Source organism: Aptenodytes forsteri, unplaced genomic scaffold (assembly GCF_000699145.1).
Source record: "Aptenodytes forsteri isolate BGI_AS27 unplaced genomic scaffold, ASM69914v1 Scaffold385, whole genome shotgun sequence".
Lineage (NCBI taxonomy): Eukaryota > Metazoa > Chordata > Aves > Sphenisciformes > Spheniscidae > Aptenodytes > Aptenodytes forsteri.
Genome location: NW_008795031.1, coordinates 813,495 through 832,275, shown reverse-complemented (window position 1 = coordinate 832,275; position 18,781 = coordinate 813,495). Strand labels below are relative to the sequence as shown.

The window sequence follows — 18,781 nt, the reverse complement described above, 5'->3', positions numbered from 1 at the left end:
AGGGATTTTTTCCTTTTTCCTTAAAAGCTTATTCCTTTGTCCTTTACATTTTGCAGAAGAAACCATTATTATTTGTTAGAAGTGCGCCCCTGAACCAGAACTACTCCTTTCCTTCTCTTATATATTCCTGATTTGACATGCCCTACCCATTCTTTTTTTTTTTTTTTTTTTGGGGGGGGGGGGGCAGGGGTGTCTCCTACAATTGCTTATCTCAAAAAAAAAAATCCTTTACACAATGTAATATTTTAGAGTTTCTAGTCCATTTTATTACAACTCTCCCATCATTCAAATTCAAAATACAGTGACTCATCTTTTCATCTAAATTTTTTTGCCTCCTGTGTTCCATGCCTTTCCTTCCTGCACAAGCAGCATACAGGGTGACTGTAATGTGGAATAATCTTTCAAATTGAAGGCAAGTGAAGTATTTCAGATTGTATCTTTTCTTTGGTACTTCGATAATGTGATGCAACTTGGTCACAAGGAGGAACTAATGCTGAAAGCTAAATTCTTCTGCTAGATTTCGGGGTGTGTGTGGAAAATATTGCAAACATTAATTTATGCCTGGATAGTCACAAAGATTAGCTACATTTTGTTAATGCTGACTTTCCCCAAAAGCCCTTTCTCAAAGCACGATTAGGAATCACTAACCTAGATTGCTTATAGAGCTACTTCTCTTATTTTCTCTGTCAGTGATGGAGGCGTTCTCGTCTATCAGAATTGCTGGATAATACTTCAATTTAGTGAATACTACATTCTCTTCCCCCAAGTTACTATTCCCCAGATAAACAGATTGACCATAGTGTGGTACTGGATGTGAATGGAAGCCTCAACTGGACAAATATATTGACATGAAAGGAATGTTGTGCTATAAAACTTCTCTATATCAAGTCCAATAATATAGACTTTAATTTACTTTGATGAGGGAAAGCTAACTACAGCAGTCAAATCCCAAAAGAGGAGAGAAGGGAGAGAGTTTTAACTATTGATCTGCTTACCTCTCCATACTTTCAGTGACTTGGCAAAGGGACAAGACGGACTTCTCCCTTGTCCTTTCAGAACTTATCCCATTTTGGGCAATTGAATTGTAGCTGATGTCCTGAAGGAGTTCAGTGACCAACTGCTTATTTTCAGAAACCCACAGGTGAGGAAGAAAAGAGATACAGCCAAAAACCCCCCACAAACCAACAGAACACACCCCACAAAAAGCCTCATCACAACTACAGGAAGATTAAAGCTGTTGACTTAAAACAAGATTTATGGGAAGTGTGCAGTACTTCCTCAGAACAACTGCAGCAGTCAAATAGCTGCAGGAGAATGAAACAGGCCAGTAAACATTCACTTTTCAGAAAGGAAGCAAAAACTCATCCCAACAGGAAAAGCCATGATTAACTTTGATCTGCAGTGAGTATTAAATGTAAAGACTCACTGAAAAAGTATTTGTGTCCCAAACTTGAACTGTGATTTCCCTAGACCGAATCCAAGCTTTGCCACAAGTTCTTGCTTTGGCATTTGGATAGGAAGTGGAACACAAGGTACTGTAACTAATTCCAGCATCCCCTCCGGGAACCTGTTTTGCAAGAAGTTATCAGCAATACTTGCTGAACTTGTAGAGAAAATGGACTTGACTTTGGAAACAAAACAAGCCCTTGCAGCATTGGAAGCTCAGTCAGCCCCCTTAATGTTTCAATGCAAGTCAAATGAAAAGTGTGATATATGAAAAGGAACAATGACAAACTCCTTCCATGCTCAGAAAGCTTTACATGAGGAGAAAACTCACTTCACAATAACCTACATTCTTCAAAGCTTTCAGATGAAAGTGATTTATTACAGAAAATAAGATAATTCCAAAGTGAATCATTCTGACTTTTGTTCAAAATGCCCTAGCATTGTAGCACAGCTAAATTAAGAATCATTTAAACAAAACACTAATTCAAGCTCTTCAGAATAAAAAGGAAATCAAGTAATATGACTTAGTGGAAGTGTCAGTAAAAACAAACCAAAAAACCCCAAAACCCAATCACTAATACATTAATCAAAAGAAAACACGATCACTCCCTTCAAAATCACTAAGAAAAAAACACTGCAACAAATTAGCCTCATACAAATATGAATTTTATTTACAATTTTCCAAATTCTCAAATGCAACTTCTCAGTTAAATGTGTAGCATTTCTCCTTTAAAACAAATTAAACATTGTGTTCTTTTTACATCTGCAATATGGAGTCCATAGGTACATGCTATTTGGGTCATCTAATGGAACAAATTTAGATCACTGTGTGTGTGTTTAACACCGAAGGTACTCTGTGAAGACTCTCTCCAAAATGTATCTGCCTCAGGGACAAACATTTCCATAACCACTTTCTAATGACAATTAGTTAGGAAGGTTTAAAAACCCAGTATTTTATACCAGGACATACTGTTCACATATATTTCAGGGTGTGTTACCATGTTCATATTGCAAAGTTGCCTGCTCTATAAGCAATGCCACTGAAATCAGACTAAAGATTACCCACAGATTTAGATATTATTCAATGTGAATAAAAATGGCCATTGATGACTTTTACTCGAGTATGTCTAATTATGGGCCAGTCTGTACCTGATCTGGTACCAGTGTGATGTGATCTGTTCTGAAACTTGAAACCACATGGGTCATTATAATAAAATCTTTTACAACTGTATTGCACATAAGGTTCCTCAAAAGCACAAATCTACATAACCGTGTCCTGAACTCAGAATTTACCTGCTAACTCTCATGAATAAAATCAACTAGATGGTAAAACTGTTTATTTTTCTCATCCCAGTGTCTGTGAATGAAGAGAAGAGGGAGAAGATATATACACTTTGGAATCCATTCAATTATTTGTTTCTTCTGCATGTGATTTGTACTTCAGAGATGAGGATTTTAAAAAAATAAAATAAAAAGCTAGACAGACCTTGGATTTAATCTTTAAAAGTACCGCAAAAACATAACAAAAATTCAATTTAATTTTGATACATATTAAAACGTTTCAGTCAGTTCTGCCTGACAGCATAACACGACAGAAATGCACAAGACTTTAAACATGCTTTAAAATGACATTCAACAAAGTATTTAAAATTTAATAAATAGCATAAAATCACACACAAATACATTTCATACTGGATCTTTAAGCCTACTAAAAACAGACTGGCAAAGAATAATTAAAACAGTAGTTGACATTTTTGTTTTTAAAAGGTGTAGATTCTTGTTATCACACTAGTAGCCACATATTAATCTGCTTATCACAAAATTGGAAGTTATGAACTTTTTCCCACTGATCTGTTTTGCTCCAACATGTAATATCATAAAAAAGACACTAAAAGGGATTTCTTTTTTTTTTTTAACCAACCAGTCTGCAACCAAGTAAACCAGTTTTTAAATACAATGAATAAATAGGGAATTAGTAAAGCAAATTCAATTGCAACAAAAATGCAACACCCCAAGAAAAGAGCCATGGAAATATATAGCCATTGCAATATTAGACAATAATAGTACTTAAAGTGATAGTGCTTGTGCACTAAGCTCATTAGAGACCTTAATATGATTTTAGTGCAAATCCCTTGAGTCCAAACAAGCTTTACACCCTACAGTATTAGGGAAAGATCTATTACCAGTTGGAACTTATTCTGTAGTGTATTTGTACGTATCGAATATTTAAAGAACCAACACATATTGTAATATCTTCGGCCCTTTTTTACTTCAAATCGGAAAGACTAATGACTGGGGATTTTACATATTATTTGGCTGTACCATATTAGATTGCAGTTTAGGAAAGTCAGTGCTATAAAAGCTTTTGCCATCAGTTTATCTATTCTATCTAAATTTCACAAATCATTGCATTTTGTACTTCTGAAAGAAAAAGAATGCTCCTGGAGAAAGTTCCTCCTCCCTTTAAATAAGTTCACATTATGATGAAATTCAAGAATATTTAGACAAAGTGTTGTATAAACTCAAAGAAAAGTACATATTTTACATTAACAATCCTTACCAGTATTTAGTATATTAAGTTACAAGTATGTTGGCAATAATACAACAGAGTCAATTCCTAAAGGAAAATAATTCTGTACAAATTCACCTGTTAATATGGGGTTAAACAGGCAGCCAAATAAGTCTTGAGCAGCCATGTTTCTGGTTTGAACTACAGTACCGGGATAAACTAAATTTGAAACTAACTGGGATAACTTCAGTTTAAAGACTAATCAGATTATACTGGATACACACATCGTGTATTCAGAGCCATTACAATGTTCACTCTAATAGTTCCGTAACGTCATCCAGTATAAGAAATGTTTAATCAACCACACAGGCTAAAATAGTTTTAACGTAATGTTGTCCTGGATTTTTTTAAAACTAAAAACTAGTTTTAACTGTGAAGTACAAAACAATGACAGATATTGCTCCAACTTGTACACAATCTTTCCTAAGCAAACCGTACCTAGCAGAGTAATAATGCCTCATCATCACTAGTTTCATTTTTCACTGTTGCTTCTAAGCAAGTGTCGGGTATCTGGGCAGTGTGTACGATGCCACAGCTCTCACAGGGGCCATCTCGACTGCACGACCTTACACCGTGATGTGTTGCACTGTAAGGCTGTCTAAGCCCTGGTCCTTGATCTGAGCTGAGATCAAGTAGAGGTCTTGAACAGTCATTCATGTCAAAGTCTGATGCTACATCAGAGACTGGAATTAACATTTCAACATCATCATCCTCTTCTCTTCCACTTACCCCATTATCAAGCTGTCTCAAAGGACTTTGGTTCTGATTCACTGAGCTTGATCTCCCTAAAGTAAAGCGTACCCAGCGTAAGCCTTGAGTCATACGACTTAGCGCGCTAGTGAGCTGATGACGTGCGGGACTTGTGCTGGGGGGCTCTACACTCGTCACTTCTCTTCCACTATCCGTGTTACTGCTACTGCCACTCTGAGCAGAGGAACTCCCACATGCTCCAACTGTTGCTTCTATTGCTGTTGCAGGTGGGACTTTCTGAGGCAAGGTGGCAGCAACACCACCAACTGCTCCTGCTGTGTCTCTTCTTTCATTTTCTGTGTCTGTATCATCAGATTCAACTGAAAATAGACTTCTGTGAGTATTATTTCTTTCAGCTTCTCTGCTAGTACTTTGGCTGGCAACATCATCTCCATCCGCTGAGACCAATGCTAATGATCCAGAATGACGTGACCTTGCAAAATTAAAAATTCGATTCCAAATGTTACTTGATCTGCCAGCAATAGGAAGTCTGATTGAGGTAAATCCAAGCTGAGATCGTACTGCCAGTCTCAGGTTTTCCAGAACTGAAGCCTAAATGAGAAGACAAGCAACAATCAAGTACTGACAGTATGTTAGCACTGTTCTAACAAAAGAACGACAACTATTGTGCAAAACAGCATATAACCACAAAGTTAAATGTAGAGTCTTAAATATTAAAAAATGTTGCATCTTTAATATTAAAGGATCTGGTGTATGTAGCAATAACAAAGCAGGCATGAAAAAAGTCTAGATTCTCTTGAGGAAAAAACATTATGAACAGGGAAATTAAGCGGAAATACATATGGAAGAAAAAGGGGAATAGAAGAGCAATGAAGTATATAAAGTACGTTTCTGCCCAAATCAAGGACCTCTGAATAAAGGCAAAGTGAAAACCAAGGCACTATAACCTGGATATGGAACACTGATTACAGAAATACATCCACAGACCCAGTGCAGACCAGTACAGCAGGTATGCAAGATCTGTTACATACAATCTTACCAAGAAGATAAAGTAGTCACTGTGGATTTTAGAGTACAGTACATAGAAACATGCCTCAAAAAGTTTAGGATTTAAAAACTAAATCTTCCAGAAAGATTTAACAGAGGTGACCTTTCCTTATCCACTACCATGGGGCTGCCTAGAATAGAGACTAAATTAAATATCCTCTCTAGCAGAGGCTTGTATTTTGATTTTTTCCCATTCTGGCATAATCAGTTAATTCCAGTTTCAAAATGCTTTAATGCTTCTGTTTAATTAAAATTATCTTATGTGTTCTAAACCATACATTTCCCAAATTTGGTATACATTTTCTAGTCATTCAGCTATAGGACAATGCATGCCTGAGTTTTTCTGCTTAAAAACCTTGTATAACTTTTAAATTGTAAGGTAACACAAACATATTAACACCTTTGACTTGAGGGTCCCTTACTCAAACCTACAGGAAACAGTGCCTCAGCTAAGTAGCTCAATTCTCAAATACTAACGTAGAAGATCTGCCAAATGCCCATGATTCTGAAAATATTCACTGATGTGTTTAATTACAGGATAAAGTCCATATTCGCATCTTTTAATGAAGATTATGGCAAAAATACAGAATATTCTTCAGAATAGCCTTTTTTTCCCCCCAGTTAAACACTTCTATGCATATATTTCACTTTGTTTACAAACACTGAACTTCAATGTTCTCATGCTGTCACCTTCAGCTCCCTTCCACAATCCTTCAGACCCAACAGGGCATACACAGCACAGCATCCAAACAATACTTCATGCACAACCTACCTCTTCCCTTACAATAGTTCACAGAATGATATTTGAATTCAAGCATATAAATACATACGTTCAGTAGCCTTACTTTCAAAAGCTACTGGAGAGACTGCTTCCCATCCTTTAAAATCCAGCCCTGAAGGCATGTATCAGTTTTAGGCGGAAAGCATTTACGTACAAATCTGAACGATCAAGACTCCTCTAGCTTGAGACTACTAACTTCGAGGAAACCTCGACTAGGTATCTTCAGTCCTACATAGATTTGCAATCTTAAGATGTGTATATTGCTCAAAACAGGGACAGCTGAACACATCCTGACTTAATACTGACTCCCTCCCCCCAACACTTAACCATATTAAGAATTTAGTTTGAGCTTTCTAATTTATAGAATTCAATTTACATTGCCTCTTAAGCTTTTACTGATGTTCTCTCCTCTGAAAAATAAATTTTTTAAACAATGCAACTTCATTGATTAAATAAGAGTAAAAATTTTTATCATGGAAGCATCAATGCTCTAGAATGACTTTTTCGTTATTTTTGAAGGTGACGGCCTGCTCCCTACTATTCCTTATTTTTATGCTAGTTAATTTCCCAGTATAGCTACTTAAGTTTTCAAGGCCACAAGTCTTATCTGAAATACTGGTCTTCGTAATGGGAATTCACTAACACTCTTTCATAGTTCAAAACTATTGTACATGCATCACTATTTTTATGGAGTGTGAAATCATGGTTACATAGAAAGACTATGAAGCAAGTACATTTTGTTATGTGTCCATTATGAAAGATTGCCACTTTCAGTAAGTCTTTCAAACTCCATCATATTTTCGTTCTTAAAAATAATTTAAAATATATCCAAAGCAACAGTGGTTAATTCAATTTAAGTCAAATTAAAGATAAAAGAAAACTTCAGTACTTGCACAGCTTCTTAAAAGCTCCAGTACCAATCTCTGACTGCAGCCACTACATGTCTGGGTTTTCCAGAATTGTCCTCTCTATTAGGAGATTTCATTTTAGTAAAAAACAAGATCTTTAGGCCATCTTTGTGGGGTTTCATGATGAAAAACGGGTCTGAACAAGCTAAGTTTGTTTGAAAATCGTAATGGTTCCTAAACGTGTTCATGTGCACCAAACCTGAAGTGTCCCATACAGGGTAGGGATGTGCAGGAAACACTGGTTTGTTCCAAGTTACCTGTACTAGAGGACTTACACATCTGGGCATGACAACTGCACTGTCTTAACAGACTTTCTTGAGCTAACCCTACCTCAAGAGGCTTGTGAGCATAGCTGCATCAAAAACTGGAGAAGCTTAATTTCGGAAAAGAGGACAGCAAGCCAAACGTGTAAAAGTACAGAATTGTTTTTAAACAGAAACATACTGATCTTTGTTATAACCACGATAAACCATCCAGCAAGAATGAGGGATTCTACAGTGTTCATTATAGACATTCATTAATAAGCTCATTAGTAAGTTTAGTGCTAATTTAGCTACTGAAAAATCTTCACAATGTCCTCTGATATGTTTTCAAAGTCTCTCATGCAAATTGCAACTTATTTTCCTCTTTTCCTCTGCAGAATCCTTTGTGACGGATCACAGCTGCTGCTTGTGAACATATATGCGTGAAAGAATAAGTGAAATCTATAGCAGAGTAAGTGTAATTAAATCAGTTCTGTTCAAATAAAAAAAAACCCCACAATTCCCCTTCTTATGGTCTTGTAACTATTTTTCTTACATGCTTAGCAATATTAGCTAACAGTAAACTTTGCTGTATTAACTGCAACACATAATACAAGTTAAAGCCAACCCTACCTAACACAGCACTACAGCAGGATTCTTAGACAGACTTGTCTTCTATTTCACAAAAGAGCATTATAACTGAAAGCCAGGTTTTTTTAAAATGAAAAAGTTGTTTTGATAGAAATTCATTCATCAGCTAAATAGGAATTGTGCTAATGATCCATCTGAGAGTCTTTATATATATAATAAAGAAATATCTTTATTTCAGTCTCCATAAAATTTAAGTGGTCTGCCTGCTATTTTGGAATCTTACCTGATTTGGTGAACAAACAGGAAAATCTTCAACTGGTGGAATTAAACCCTGGGCAATTAACTGTCCATAGGATGGAGGAGCTTCTCTTCTTAACAGTTCAGCCTCAACCCTTGACAAATGAGTTTCAAATGATCTTTCAAAGAGAAAAGAAATTTCATAATACATAAGACTGTGATGTGCATATATATATTTAAGAGTAAAACTACATCAGACTACTATAATCTGAAATAATAATTTTCAGCAGATGAAGTTTTATTAATTTAATTGAAATTTAATTGACAAAGAATATACAATGAGTCCTTGCAGTCACTCCTATGGGTCTGTCCAGTTGAGACAAGAACAACAAAACCAACCCAACAATAAATTCCTAAAAAAAACACCCAAAAAACCCATGGGCTAAATATAAAAAGCACCATAAGAGATGCTTATATTATTTTATAAAAATTGAAGAACATGTAATCTATTGTAGACTACCTCATACCAGGAAGAAACATGCTGTTAAATACAGAATTGAGATATTTAATTGCAGAAATGCAGCTTTTCCACAGTTCCATTTTGGTAACAACATCTGAAAGCTTAATTCTCAATAGTTAAGTGATCAGAATACTTCTGTCCCCTTTTCTTCACTGAGAGGGTGGTCAGTCACTGCAACAGGCTCCCCAGGGAAGCGGCCACGGCACCAAGCCTGTCAGAGTTCAAGGAGCGTCTGGACAACGCTCTTAGTCATATGGTTTAGTTTTGGGTAGTCCTTCGAGGAGCAGGGAGTTGGACTTGATCCTTATGGTTCCCTTCCAACTTGAGATATTCTATGAGTCTATGATTAACTAACCTCTTTTTACTATCAAAGAAGAGGAACAATGCCTTTAGAAATCACATGCAACAATAATTGTATATCAATAAAAATGTTTCAAGTATAACAATAAAAGACATGAAAACATTTTAAAAATTTAAGTTCTTGAGGCCATCTGTTCTACTTACCTTCGCTCAAACATCCTGAGTGAGTACAATTTACAAGTACATCCCAGTGCAATGACAAGCAGCAATCCACAAATAAGACTCCCAATGACGGCTGCAGTTATTACTCTAGTGGGCACAATGACTGGGCAATTCTCTTCATCACTGCCATCACCACAGTCATCTTGAGAATCACAAACCCAGCTCTCAAACACACAGCGGTTATTTTTACAATGAAAATTTCCTGGCTGACAGAAGAAACAATTTTTTTCATCTGAACCATTAGGGCAATGATTCTGGTAGTTGCAGCGATCTGAACGAGGGTAGCAAACACCATTTCGAGAGCAGGGAAACTCATCTCTTTGGCACATGGTGCAGTTGGTTTCATCCCTTCCATTTGGACAGTGCCAGTAGCCATCGCAGCGTTGCTGCTCTGTGTAGCAACCCCAATTCCCACCACATGGAATTTCCCACGGCAAACAGAAGCCATCTACTTGATAGGTGGCATTGAATCCTCTTGCAGCATTCACTTTGTCAGCACAAAAATGCACTCTTATCTGTCCTGAGGACGAAACGACTGTGAGGGGAGCATGAGTGTCAAATGCTGTTAGCACACGCAACAGCCTCCGGGGATTCTCCTCTAATCCATCATATATTTTGACATAGTCTCCATAACCTGTACCATCAAGTTTAAAATCAGTGAATCGCAAAATTACTTTGCGATGGTCACCAGTGTCTATCAGCCAGGTGCAGTTGCTTCCAGGTGGATAGAAGTCAGGATAGTTGGGAGAACTGAAAGTACCATAAAAGTATTTTAACCACTGCCCACATGTTGGCACATCACAGTCTATTTCGTCTCCCAGGTCAAGACAATCAATGTTACCATCACATTTTAAAGACTCTGGAAGGCAAGTGTAAAGCTTGGTGAAGCGAGAAAGACACTGGAACTGATTGCAGGCACAAGGCTGAAAGGAAGAAGCTGTCGGAGGATTAGCTTTGGCACAGATTTCTTCGTCTGAGTTGTCTCCACATTCATCCATATTATTACATTTCCAACTTTCTGGAATACACTTCCCATTAGCGCAATGAAACTGGTCACAATCACAATTTGGTTCATCAGATTTCCCTGAAAAGAAAAAAAGAAATTATAAAGTTATCTTTTTAGAATTTAGCACTTTACGGTTTGTGTTGCATATTTATTTGCTGAACCAGGTAGTTCAGAATGGCAAAACAACCATTTAAATTCTCTGTAAGTCATCACAACTTTCAGTAAGTTTCAAGATAAAACAGTTTTTTCAAGTTGAAATTCTGTCAGCATATCAGCATGAGCCTCATCCTTAGCTGCTTTCAGTCAAATAGCTTTAACCGAAGCAAGAAAACAATGCTTATTGAAAAAATCTGGCTTCAGAATGGAAGTCAGAAAAATACTGTTTCTCTCCTCTGTATCACTCGAAATACAGAAACACGTTGTCCTGCAGTACCGTTTACCTCCTTAAATTCTTTCTTGTAAAAGCAGTCAGACCTCTCTCCTTTTTTTGTAGGTTCCTACTTTGTACCAAAGAATCTATGGCAAGAGAGAAGCTGACAGTTGAAGATTACCTATTACTACCAACCAAAGAGAAACCTCTCTCCTCACCTCTTCCACCATTTGCTCCTGCCTCTCCTCCAGCAACTAAGAGGAGAGTGCAGCAAATGCAGAAACACATACTTAAAACATACAAAAACATCCAGAATTACGCTTTAAAAGTTACAGATCCAAGTAGTGTTCCAGAAGACATAGAAGTGTGGGGGCTTGGGTGTTTTTGTTTGTTTTTTTTTAATTCTGGGAAAAAAGTCAAGAGACACCTTTATTTAAGAATATGTGGTCTACTGGCTACTACCACACTTGTAAAATCAAGACTTTTTTTTCAGGGATTAATTTATTAAAGTTCCAACCATGTTAAACACTGAAGCATACCTGGGAAGCAAGCTATTTCAGCTCTGTAACAACTTAGCTGAGTCAAATACCACTACATCATTTAAAATCACTGCAATTTCTAAAAACCATGGTACAGACTGTAAAAATGGCTGTAAAACTAACTGTCATGGTCAATCCTCCAAAAAAATTTCAAAAAAAAATCTGCAATGCAGATGGTCCTACACAGCAGTAATTCAGGAACTAAATTAGACAAATATATAGTAAATCTATATAACACTATACTTAGGGTTTTAAAAAAGAAACAGGAAAGACAGCATGATTAACTTACTGAAATACAGACTTTCCCAGAAGAAGCAGGTTCTGTCTTGCTTTACAACAGAACATTCAGATTGGAAGGGGTCTCTGGAGGTCACCTAATCAACCATCTGCTCAAGTAAGGCTAACTGAAGTTTGATTGGGTTGTTTGGGGCCTTGTCCAATCAAGTATTTTCAAAGTTCCAGTGCTTAACCACACAAAGTGATAAAAGTCCTCATATCTAGCCTGAATTTCCCTTGCTGCAACTAATCTGCTGTAACAGGTCAAGTCGTATCACACCTCTGTTCTCCTTTTTGCCATTTTAGTATCTTAAAAAGCATTAAAAAGAAATAATCTACCTTGATATAATATTTTTTTTTAAAAAGGTGCAATGTCAGCATTTTAAAAATTTCACATGTGCTAAGGTTTTTAGAAAATGAATGCAGGAAAAAATGAAACCAACAAGAGTAGTAAGTGTTGTAAGCACTGCTGAAGAGTGTTTAAGTCAACAAATTTGCTGACAGAGTGTGAAAGGAGAGCAAAACATATGTGCCACCAGTGATTAAGTTTTAGAAAATGTTTATTTCAATAAGAAAAAAAAAAGAACAGATCTAGTATAAATGATACGATCTTCTTGTTCTGTTACACATATGTGTATTTTTATGTATATTATACACTCACACACACATTGTTCATAACATTAGTATGGCAAATACTTAGTATGAACCTTGGCCTTGAATTTGAAACCTGTAAAAGTGAACTACTAGACTTGTTCTGCCTAAATGGAATGACTGTGCCCCATAGGTGGCAGACAATATAGTAGAATATGCATAAGAAGAGTGCATAATATGCATAAGAACTTGCTCAAGTACTGATTATACTCTGGCTCAATGCTTCTACCTTGCAGAACCTGGAAAAAGGATGAGTGGAAAGCTGTAACATGGAGCTGTAAATATTAATGGCAATATTGTAGTGACAAAACAGGATATGATTTCAATCTAAGCTCTTCCTTCTGCAGGCTTTTAAACATCCCAGAAAAGAGCTGCCTACTCGATCCTGATTTAGGATTTTTAATCACAGATCCTGAAGTCATTACATCAGGGAAGTTTACATCTGAATCAAAAATTAGAGTTGTAAAATAGTAAGAGATGTACGAAATAAGACTATCCTTGGAAGCTGTACCACAAAAGACATCAGGATAGTACAAGATGATTAGCAGAACCCATGTGCAGTTGTAGCCAAAGAATTTACACAATCCTTCCATGCATTTACAGTGAACACAAACCTCTCTACTTTTATTAACTCTATTTTCCACTCTACATCACTATTAGTACACTCCATCCCATTTTGATACCCATAATTAAAGAGGCTGATAAACTGAAAGGGGTGGGAGGAAGACAGAGGAAAGAAAGACAAGTGAGACAAAATTTACCTTCTAGTCAAGTACCCTTCCTAAGTATAATGCTTTTTGTTGTTGTTGTTGTTTTGTTTATTTAAAATGAAATATGAATATTTACCTGGAAGATATTATTTGCTTTAATTCTTGTTTAATTCAAACAATTCACATGGCCTATCTTCCACATCAGATTTTAAACATCGGGCTCCCTAATGGTCCCTTTTACACCCGTAATCTATATTGTTTCTATCATTCCAGCACAAGTAGGTCTAACTTGCATCCATGTAACTGAAGTATTACTATATTTTCCCCTTTTTCTAAGATCACATGCCACCTTTGAGAGTAGCCTTAACAACATTTAATTAAATAGTCTATTGAGGAGTTAAACTGAGCACTACTGCATGATGCTAATGAGAAGAAATCAAACAACATAATGGCACAGTTGAATGTATAACAAAAATGTTGTTAGTATTTCAGGAGTCTCCTTTTCACACTGGAAAGCAGAAATGATCAGATGATTATTAAAGCAGACTTGTCAACTCTTCTCCTGTACGCAGGTCAGTTTACAACATTAGAAGACTACTCTGATCACTGAAACACTACACTTCCACCTCAATCATGGAATACTTAAGTATCATATCAAGCATAGAGACCAAGTGCAAACCAAAATTTCAGCAAGGTTCATTAAAAAAGAAAAACAAGACAAAAAAACCCCAAAAACCCACAACCCACAAACAAACACAAAAAAATCCCAAGACAAATATTTTTTTTTTTTAAAAGATATTTAAAAATATTGGTGTACTCTAAGTACCACCGCATGATGCTAACAAGAAGAAATCCTGTAACAGTAAAAAATGCTTATTGTTGAAAATATTACAGCTTCTTTCAAAAGAGGTTACATACTGAAATTGTTTCAAGATCGGAGGAAAAGAGAGGAAAGGATTTTCAGAAAAAGCCTACTGAGCTTGTGGCTTGCTGCCTCTGCCTGTTCCACACCCTTATCCAAAACGTCCTTCTCAAAGCCCCTTGGGCAGGAACGATGCCTTCCCTCTGTGCCTACAAGGAGAGGGAGATAAGCAGGGCAGAAGCCAATGCCCCACACAGGATAATAGCGTGTGTGTGGGCAGTTACCAGAAACAATAGTAGAGGATGACTGATTAGACAGTGGCTTTTTTTTCCACATCATGCTTTTTGGTGAGACAGTAAGCAAAACCCAGGTAGAACACTGCCCTGAAAGCTGAGCCAGCATCACATGCAAGGCTGCATTACTTCTCCCAAGACTTGCTAAGCTGCAAGGAGCTGAAGCGTAGAGGGAACTTTTTTGTAGGCTTGAAAACAGGCGATAGAAAGGGATAAGCCTGCCTGGAAACTTCAGGTTTGTGAAGGACTGACAGGGTGGAGGAAGTCACTAGGTAGAAAGAGTGCCGAACACAGAACAGGCAAACATGGCTTAGGCTAAGGCTCATTTTACTGAGTCTTGGTGGAATAGTTTTGAAGATGAATGGCAGTGGATAGGTGTAAGAGTATGAATTGTTTTATGGAGGAGAGGAGTTAAAAGTTAGTGCACAGAGATTTGGAGCAGGTCAGAGAGTGGAGTATAGGCATACACTGAGGAAGCAAGAGAACGTGAAACCATTATGAAAATAAAGAGGAATCTAATCGAGTATTTTTGATGATCAGGACATAGAAGACCATGATCATGCTATTATATAAAATCCTAATATCACTTAAGGCCAGAAAAAAGTTTGGAGCTAGTCTTTACCCATGACTGTCTTCCTCCTCTCTCTTGGCAACAGCTACTAGAGCAAGAATTGCCCACAAAATAGTCTCAAAACTGGAAAATACTTATACTGCATACTTGAATTATCCAAGAAAAATTTTGCATGTACAAAACCATGTCTATACTTGGCTAGAGTAATTTATCATGTTAAGAGGTTTTTAAAAAAAAAAACCAAACACAATTTAAAAAGAGAGTGTATCTTCTGGAGATGGGAAAAAATGATGCAAATGTAAAAAAAAAAATCCAACTGTTTCTTCCTTCTCTTGCCCTATTTATGCTACTCAGAAGTCCACCCAACTATTTTAAAACTAATTTTATTCTGATGAAAAAAATTCAAATCTTAAGCTACGTTAAAAACCTCCCGAGTTTGCCTAGTATTAATAGTGAACTTCAACCCCCCACCTTTTTTTTTCAATCATTCACTCTACTTATTACTGTGAACACTACTTCCTGCTTTGAATAGTCAAGTTGTGCATAGGATCAAAATAATCTACACAACGTATACTTTCATTAAGCCTTGAATCGACTACAGGAAATGCATATACTGTACCCTGCTACAAGGAAGTAGATCTTGAAACAGGAAACAAAAAAAATGAAACCATAGAACTGAACTAGGTATCATGTGACACATACCAGCAAAGTAGGCTAATCTGAAGCCTTTTCTGGAGATGCTATCATCTGAATGAAATCTGATCCAAACATGATCCTGTGAAGAGATGTATGGTGAAGGAATGGAGGAGCCGCATGCTCTATAGCCTTCAATATTCTTGTAGCTTCCAATTGTTAACCAATCTGAGCTGCATCGTCGTGATCCCTGAACATCAAAATCTTGAAAGCTGGGCAGGGGGGGAGGAAAAAAAAAAAAGAGGTCAAAATTGCTACTGAACTGGATATTGCACAACCAAGCTGATGAATTGTTACACATAAAAATGGAAATTAGCTGTAAGTTCTCTTCTGGTCTGAAATAAAAACAGCGGTTTCTCTACCCATGTAAGAATACGATTTAACCTTGTGGTGATGATACTTTTATTAGGACAGCAAGAATCCATTTTGTTAACCAAAATATCGCATCCACTACTTAAAGAAGCTCAGTTTTGCTATAAAAAACACATTAAGACTTCATCTAAAAATAAATAAATATTTCTGTTAATGGAATTGTCTTTATGAGTCTCATTTAATGACTTTCATATACTACCAAGTGGTTTTATTTAACCCAAATTTCATCAGAACTTTAGCTAATGTTACACTTAGACAATTATATGACTTGACATTACAAATACAGCTAAATTGTTCAAAAATATGATTTCAGGTAAGATTTGCTCCCAGTTGCACTACTCGGTTACCCAATGGGTATGTCATGGAATGTCATGGTATGGCTACAGCTATATCGAGACATGCTGCCATGGTAATGAAGTGTGAAGGGGAGACAATCTGGGCAAAACAGGTCAGTACAGACAACACAGCAGTAAACCAGAAATGAAATGTGAAACGTATGCTAGGTAGATGAGTGGAAGGAAACAATATGAGAGAAAAAAAGTTTTATGAAAAATAAACTGTATGAAAAAGTTTAGAGAGCATTCTAGTAGATGAACAGCTCTACCTACTTTACATTGCATTTATGCCAGTTTAGTATTTAGTAGAAAGACTGTTTAAATTAAAAAGCAGTACTTTAAAAGAGTAACTGACGTCAAAGCAAACACTTCATAATGAAGAGCTGCTTCTTAGGTCAGCAGGTCTGTACTGGAAACTGAAGTAAATCTGTAACTAATGCAGTTTCATGATCAGCCTGTGAAGCAGAACTAATTTGTATCTTGATGCTAAAACAAGCCTAGATTTCCCTTGTGGCAGTAATGGGGAATGAACTCATGGGAACTTGAACCTATGACACAACTTTTTTACATTACTTCTTTAGAAAAGTTATAAGGTACGTGAAACTGTGAGGAGCTCCCTGCACCAAAAGTCAGAATTTCCAAAACTGCAATCATGTCTATTGATTTACTATTTATAGCCTGCCACTTTTAAGCACACCATGAGACTTCATAGCAATGAAGCATTACAGAATTTCCCCTACACATCTTTTAATGCAAAATTCTTATATTTCATAGACATTAAAAAGAAATCAAATAAATAAGCACATAGAAACTTTTTCTAGTCGCCAACTCTCCAGCTGAAAACAAATGCTACATGGCTGTGTAAGAGCAAATCAGAAAAAAGGAAAGGCAGAAACCAAACAAAACAGAAATCCTACATTTACAGGAAGGAAGAGGAAATTGGTACATACACAATTGGCAGTTAAAAATGTCTAGTCAGTACTTCTTCAATCCATGTAGTCAATACAGCAGCACTGTTACCTTATAGTAATAATCTCCCCTGGGTTTGCATGGATGTACCAGCTACAGTTGATTCGGGCAGGATACTCAGAGGGCCACCCTGGACTTGTGATTGTCCCGCTTGGTGATCGAATTTGTTCTGGAATATCTCCACAAGCTAAAAAATACATATATATTGAGAGCAACGTGATTAATGCCACTTTTTAGAAAGCCAGTAGGCCAAAAAAAAAAAAAAAAAAAAAAAAAAAAAAAAAATCAATCAACACTTATCAGGGAAAATATCCCACTGAGTAGCAATAAAAACAATGTCAACATGTCAGCCAAAAGATGTTTTCCAATGTTGCCAGTGCAGAAGTTTATACTAATGTCAATTAGTACTACAGATTGAAAAAGATTACTCTATACAGACTTTGACAACTTTATTAGTAATGTGAAAGATTTTGTATTTCCTAATTTTATTTTCAGCCTTCACAAAGACTCAGTTCAATTTAACTATGCATTTACACCTTATACTGAAAAATGCATTAGAAGGTGAAAAATAAATTAAAGAAAAATAACCAAGTAGTTGAAATTTCCTGTCTTAGGAAGACCCAGTGCCTGGCCATCATTTAAATACCCCCTTCCAGGCCTTGGCATGGAAGTGATCTTCATACACATGATTCTAATGCTTCGAAGGCAAAGAGCACTTACTGCAGCACACTTCATTTATAGATATTAAAAGTTAGGTTTACAAGAGATTATTCTTAAAAAGGACTTGTGCAACTACATTTCTGATAATGGACTAGAAAGCTTGTATTTATAGGACTGACTCTATGCAACTGAAGTAACTCAGCCATTTGTATCCTTACTTTATTATAGGTGTAGCTTTCTGTATTGGCCTTAACTCAGTTGCTTGTTCCTTTCACTGGAGTGTTCTCAGCCCTGCTGATTTTATTTCAAGTAATGTACTTATTAGTTTTGTGGTTTTGTTTTGCTGGGTTTTTTTTTTCCCCCCTTTAGCAGCCTTATATCCAACACCTGTCATATAGCATATTCACAACCTTCACATAAATAGGAAGGCCAGGACACACTCGCTACAGAGCCTGAAATTATGAGGAAGTTTCAGAGGTCAGAAAACACATTAAAAATAATTGCCCTCTGTGCTTTTATTTTACAATTTCCTCACTGCTAGACCAAAACTTGTGGGCTCTCAAAGTTTACTGGTAGCACCATCAGTTACGCACAGTAGTTTAAACACAAGAACTATTACAAATGAGGAGGCATTTTCATTATTGTCTGATGATCAAAAGCTTTTAGAATTTTTAAAATTTTGAATATGTATTTGATTAAAATAACAAGTCAGAACTGATGCAGTGAACAAACGCGATGAAGAATGAACGGCATAATAGTGCAAAAGTTGTAATAATGTAATTTGTAAACAGGTTATTAATTTTTTTCTATTTTAATCCACAATTGAGCTTTTAAGATCATTTTTCAAGACTACGGGGACCTGAAATTATATTGTATTAGAACTAGTCAATAGTTATGTTC

General features: G+C 36.4%; 1 protein-coding gene across 1 annotated transcript in view; it reads right to left on the bottom strand.

Annotated features, from left to right (window-relative positions):
- Positions 1-2,092: 2,092 nt before the first annotated feature.
- LRP12 (LDL receptor related protein 12) overlaps positions 2,093-18,781 on the bottom strand; it is a 53,821-nt gene continuing 37,132 nt past the window's right edge. The window contains exons 4-8 of the mRNA XM_009276309.1: positions 17,273-17,408; positions 15,555-15,757; positions 9,557-10,658; positions 8,579-8,711; positions 2,093-5,317 (exon numbers count right to left, since the gene is read on the bottom strand). Of these exons, the coding sequence (XP_009274584.1) occupies positions 4,454-5,317; positions 8,579-8,711; positions 9,557-10,658; positions 15,555-15,757; positions 17,273-17,408 (2,438 nt within the window). The 3' untranslated portion in view covers positions 2,093-4,453. The remainder of the gene's footprint in view (positions 5,318-8,578; positions 8,712-9,556; positions 10,659-15,554; positions 15,758-17,272; positions 17,409-18,781) is intronic.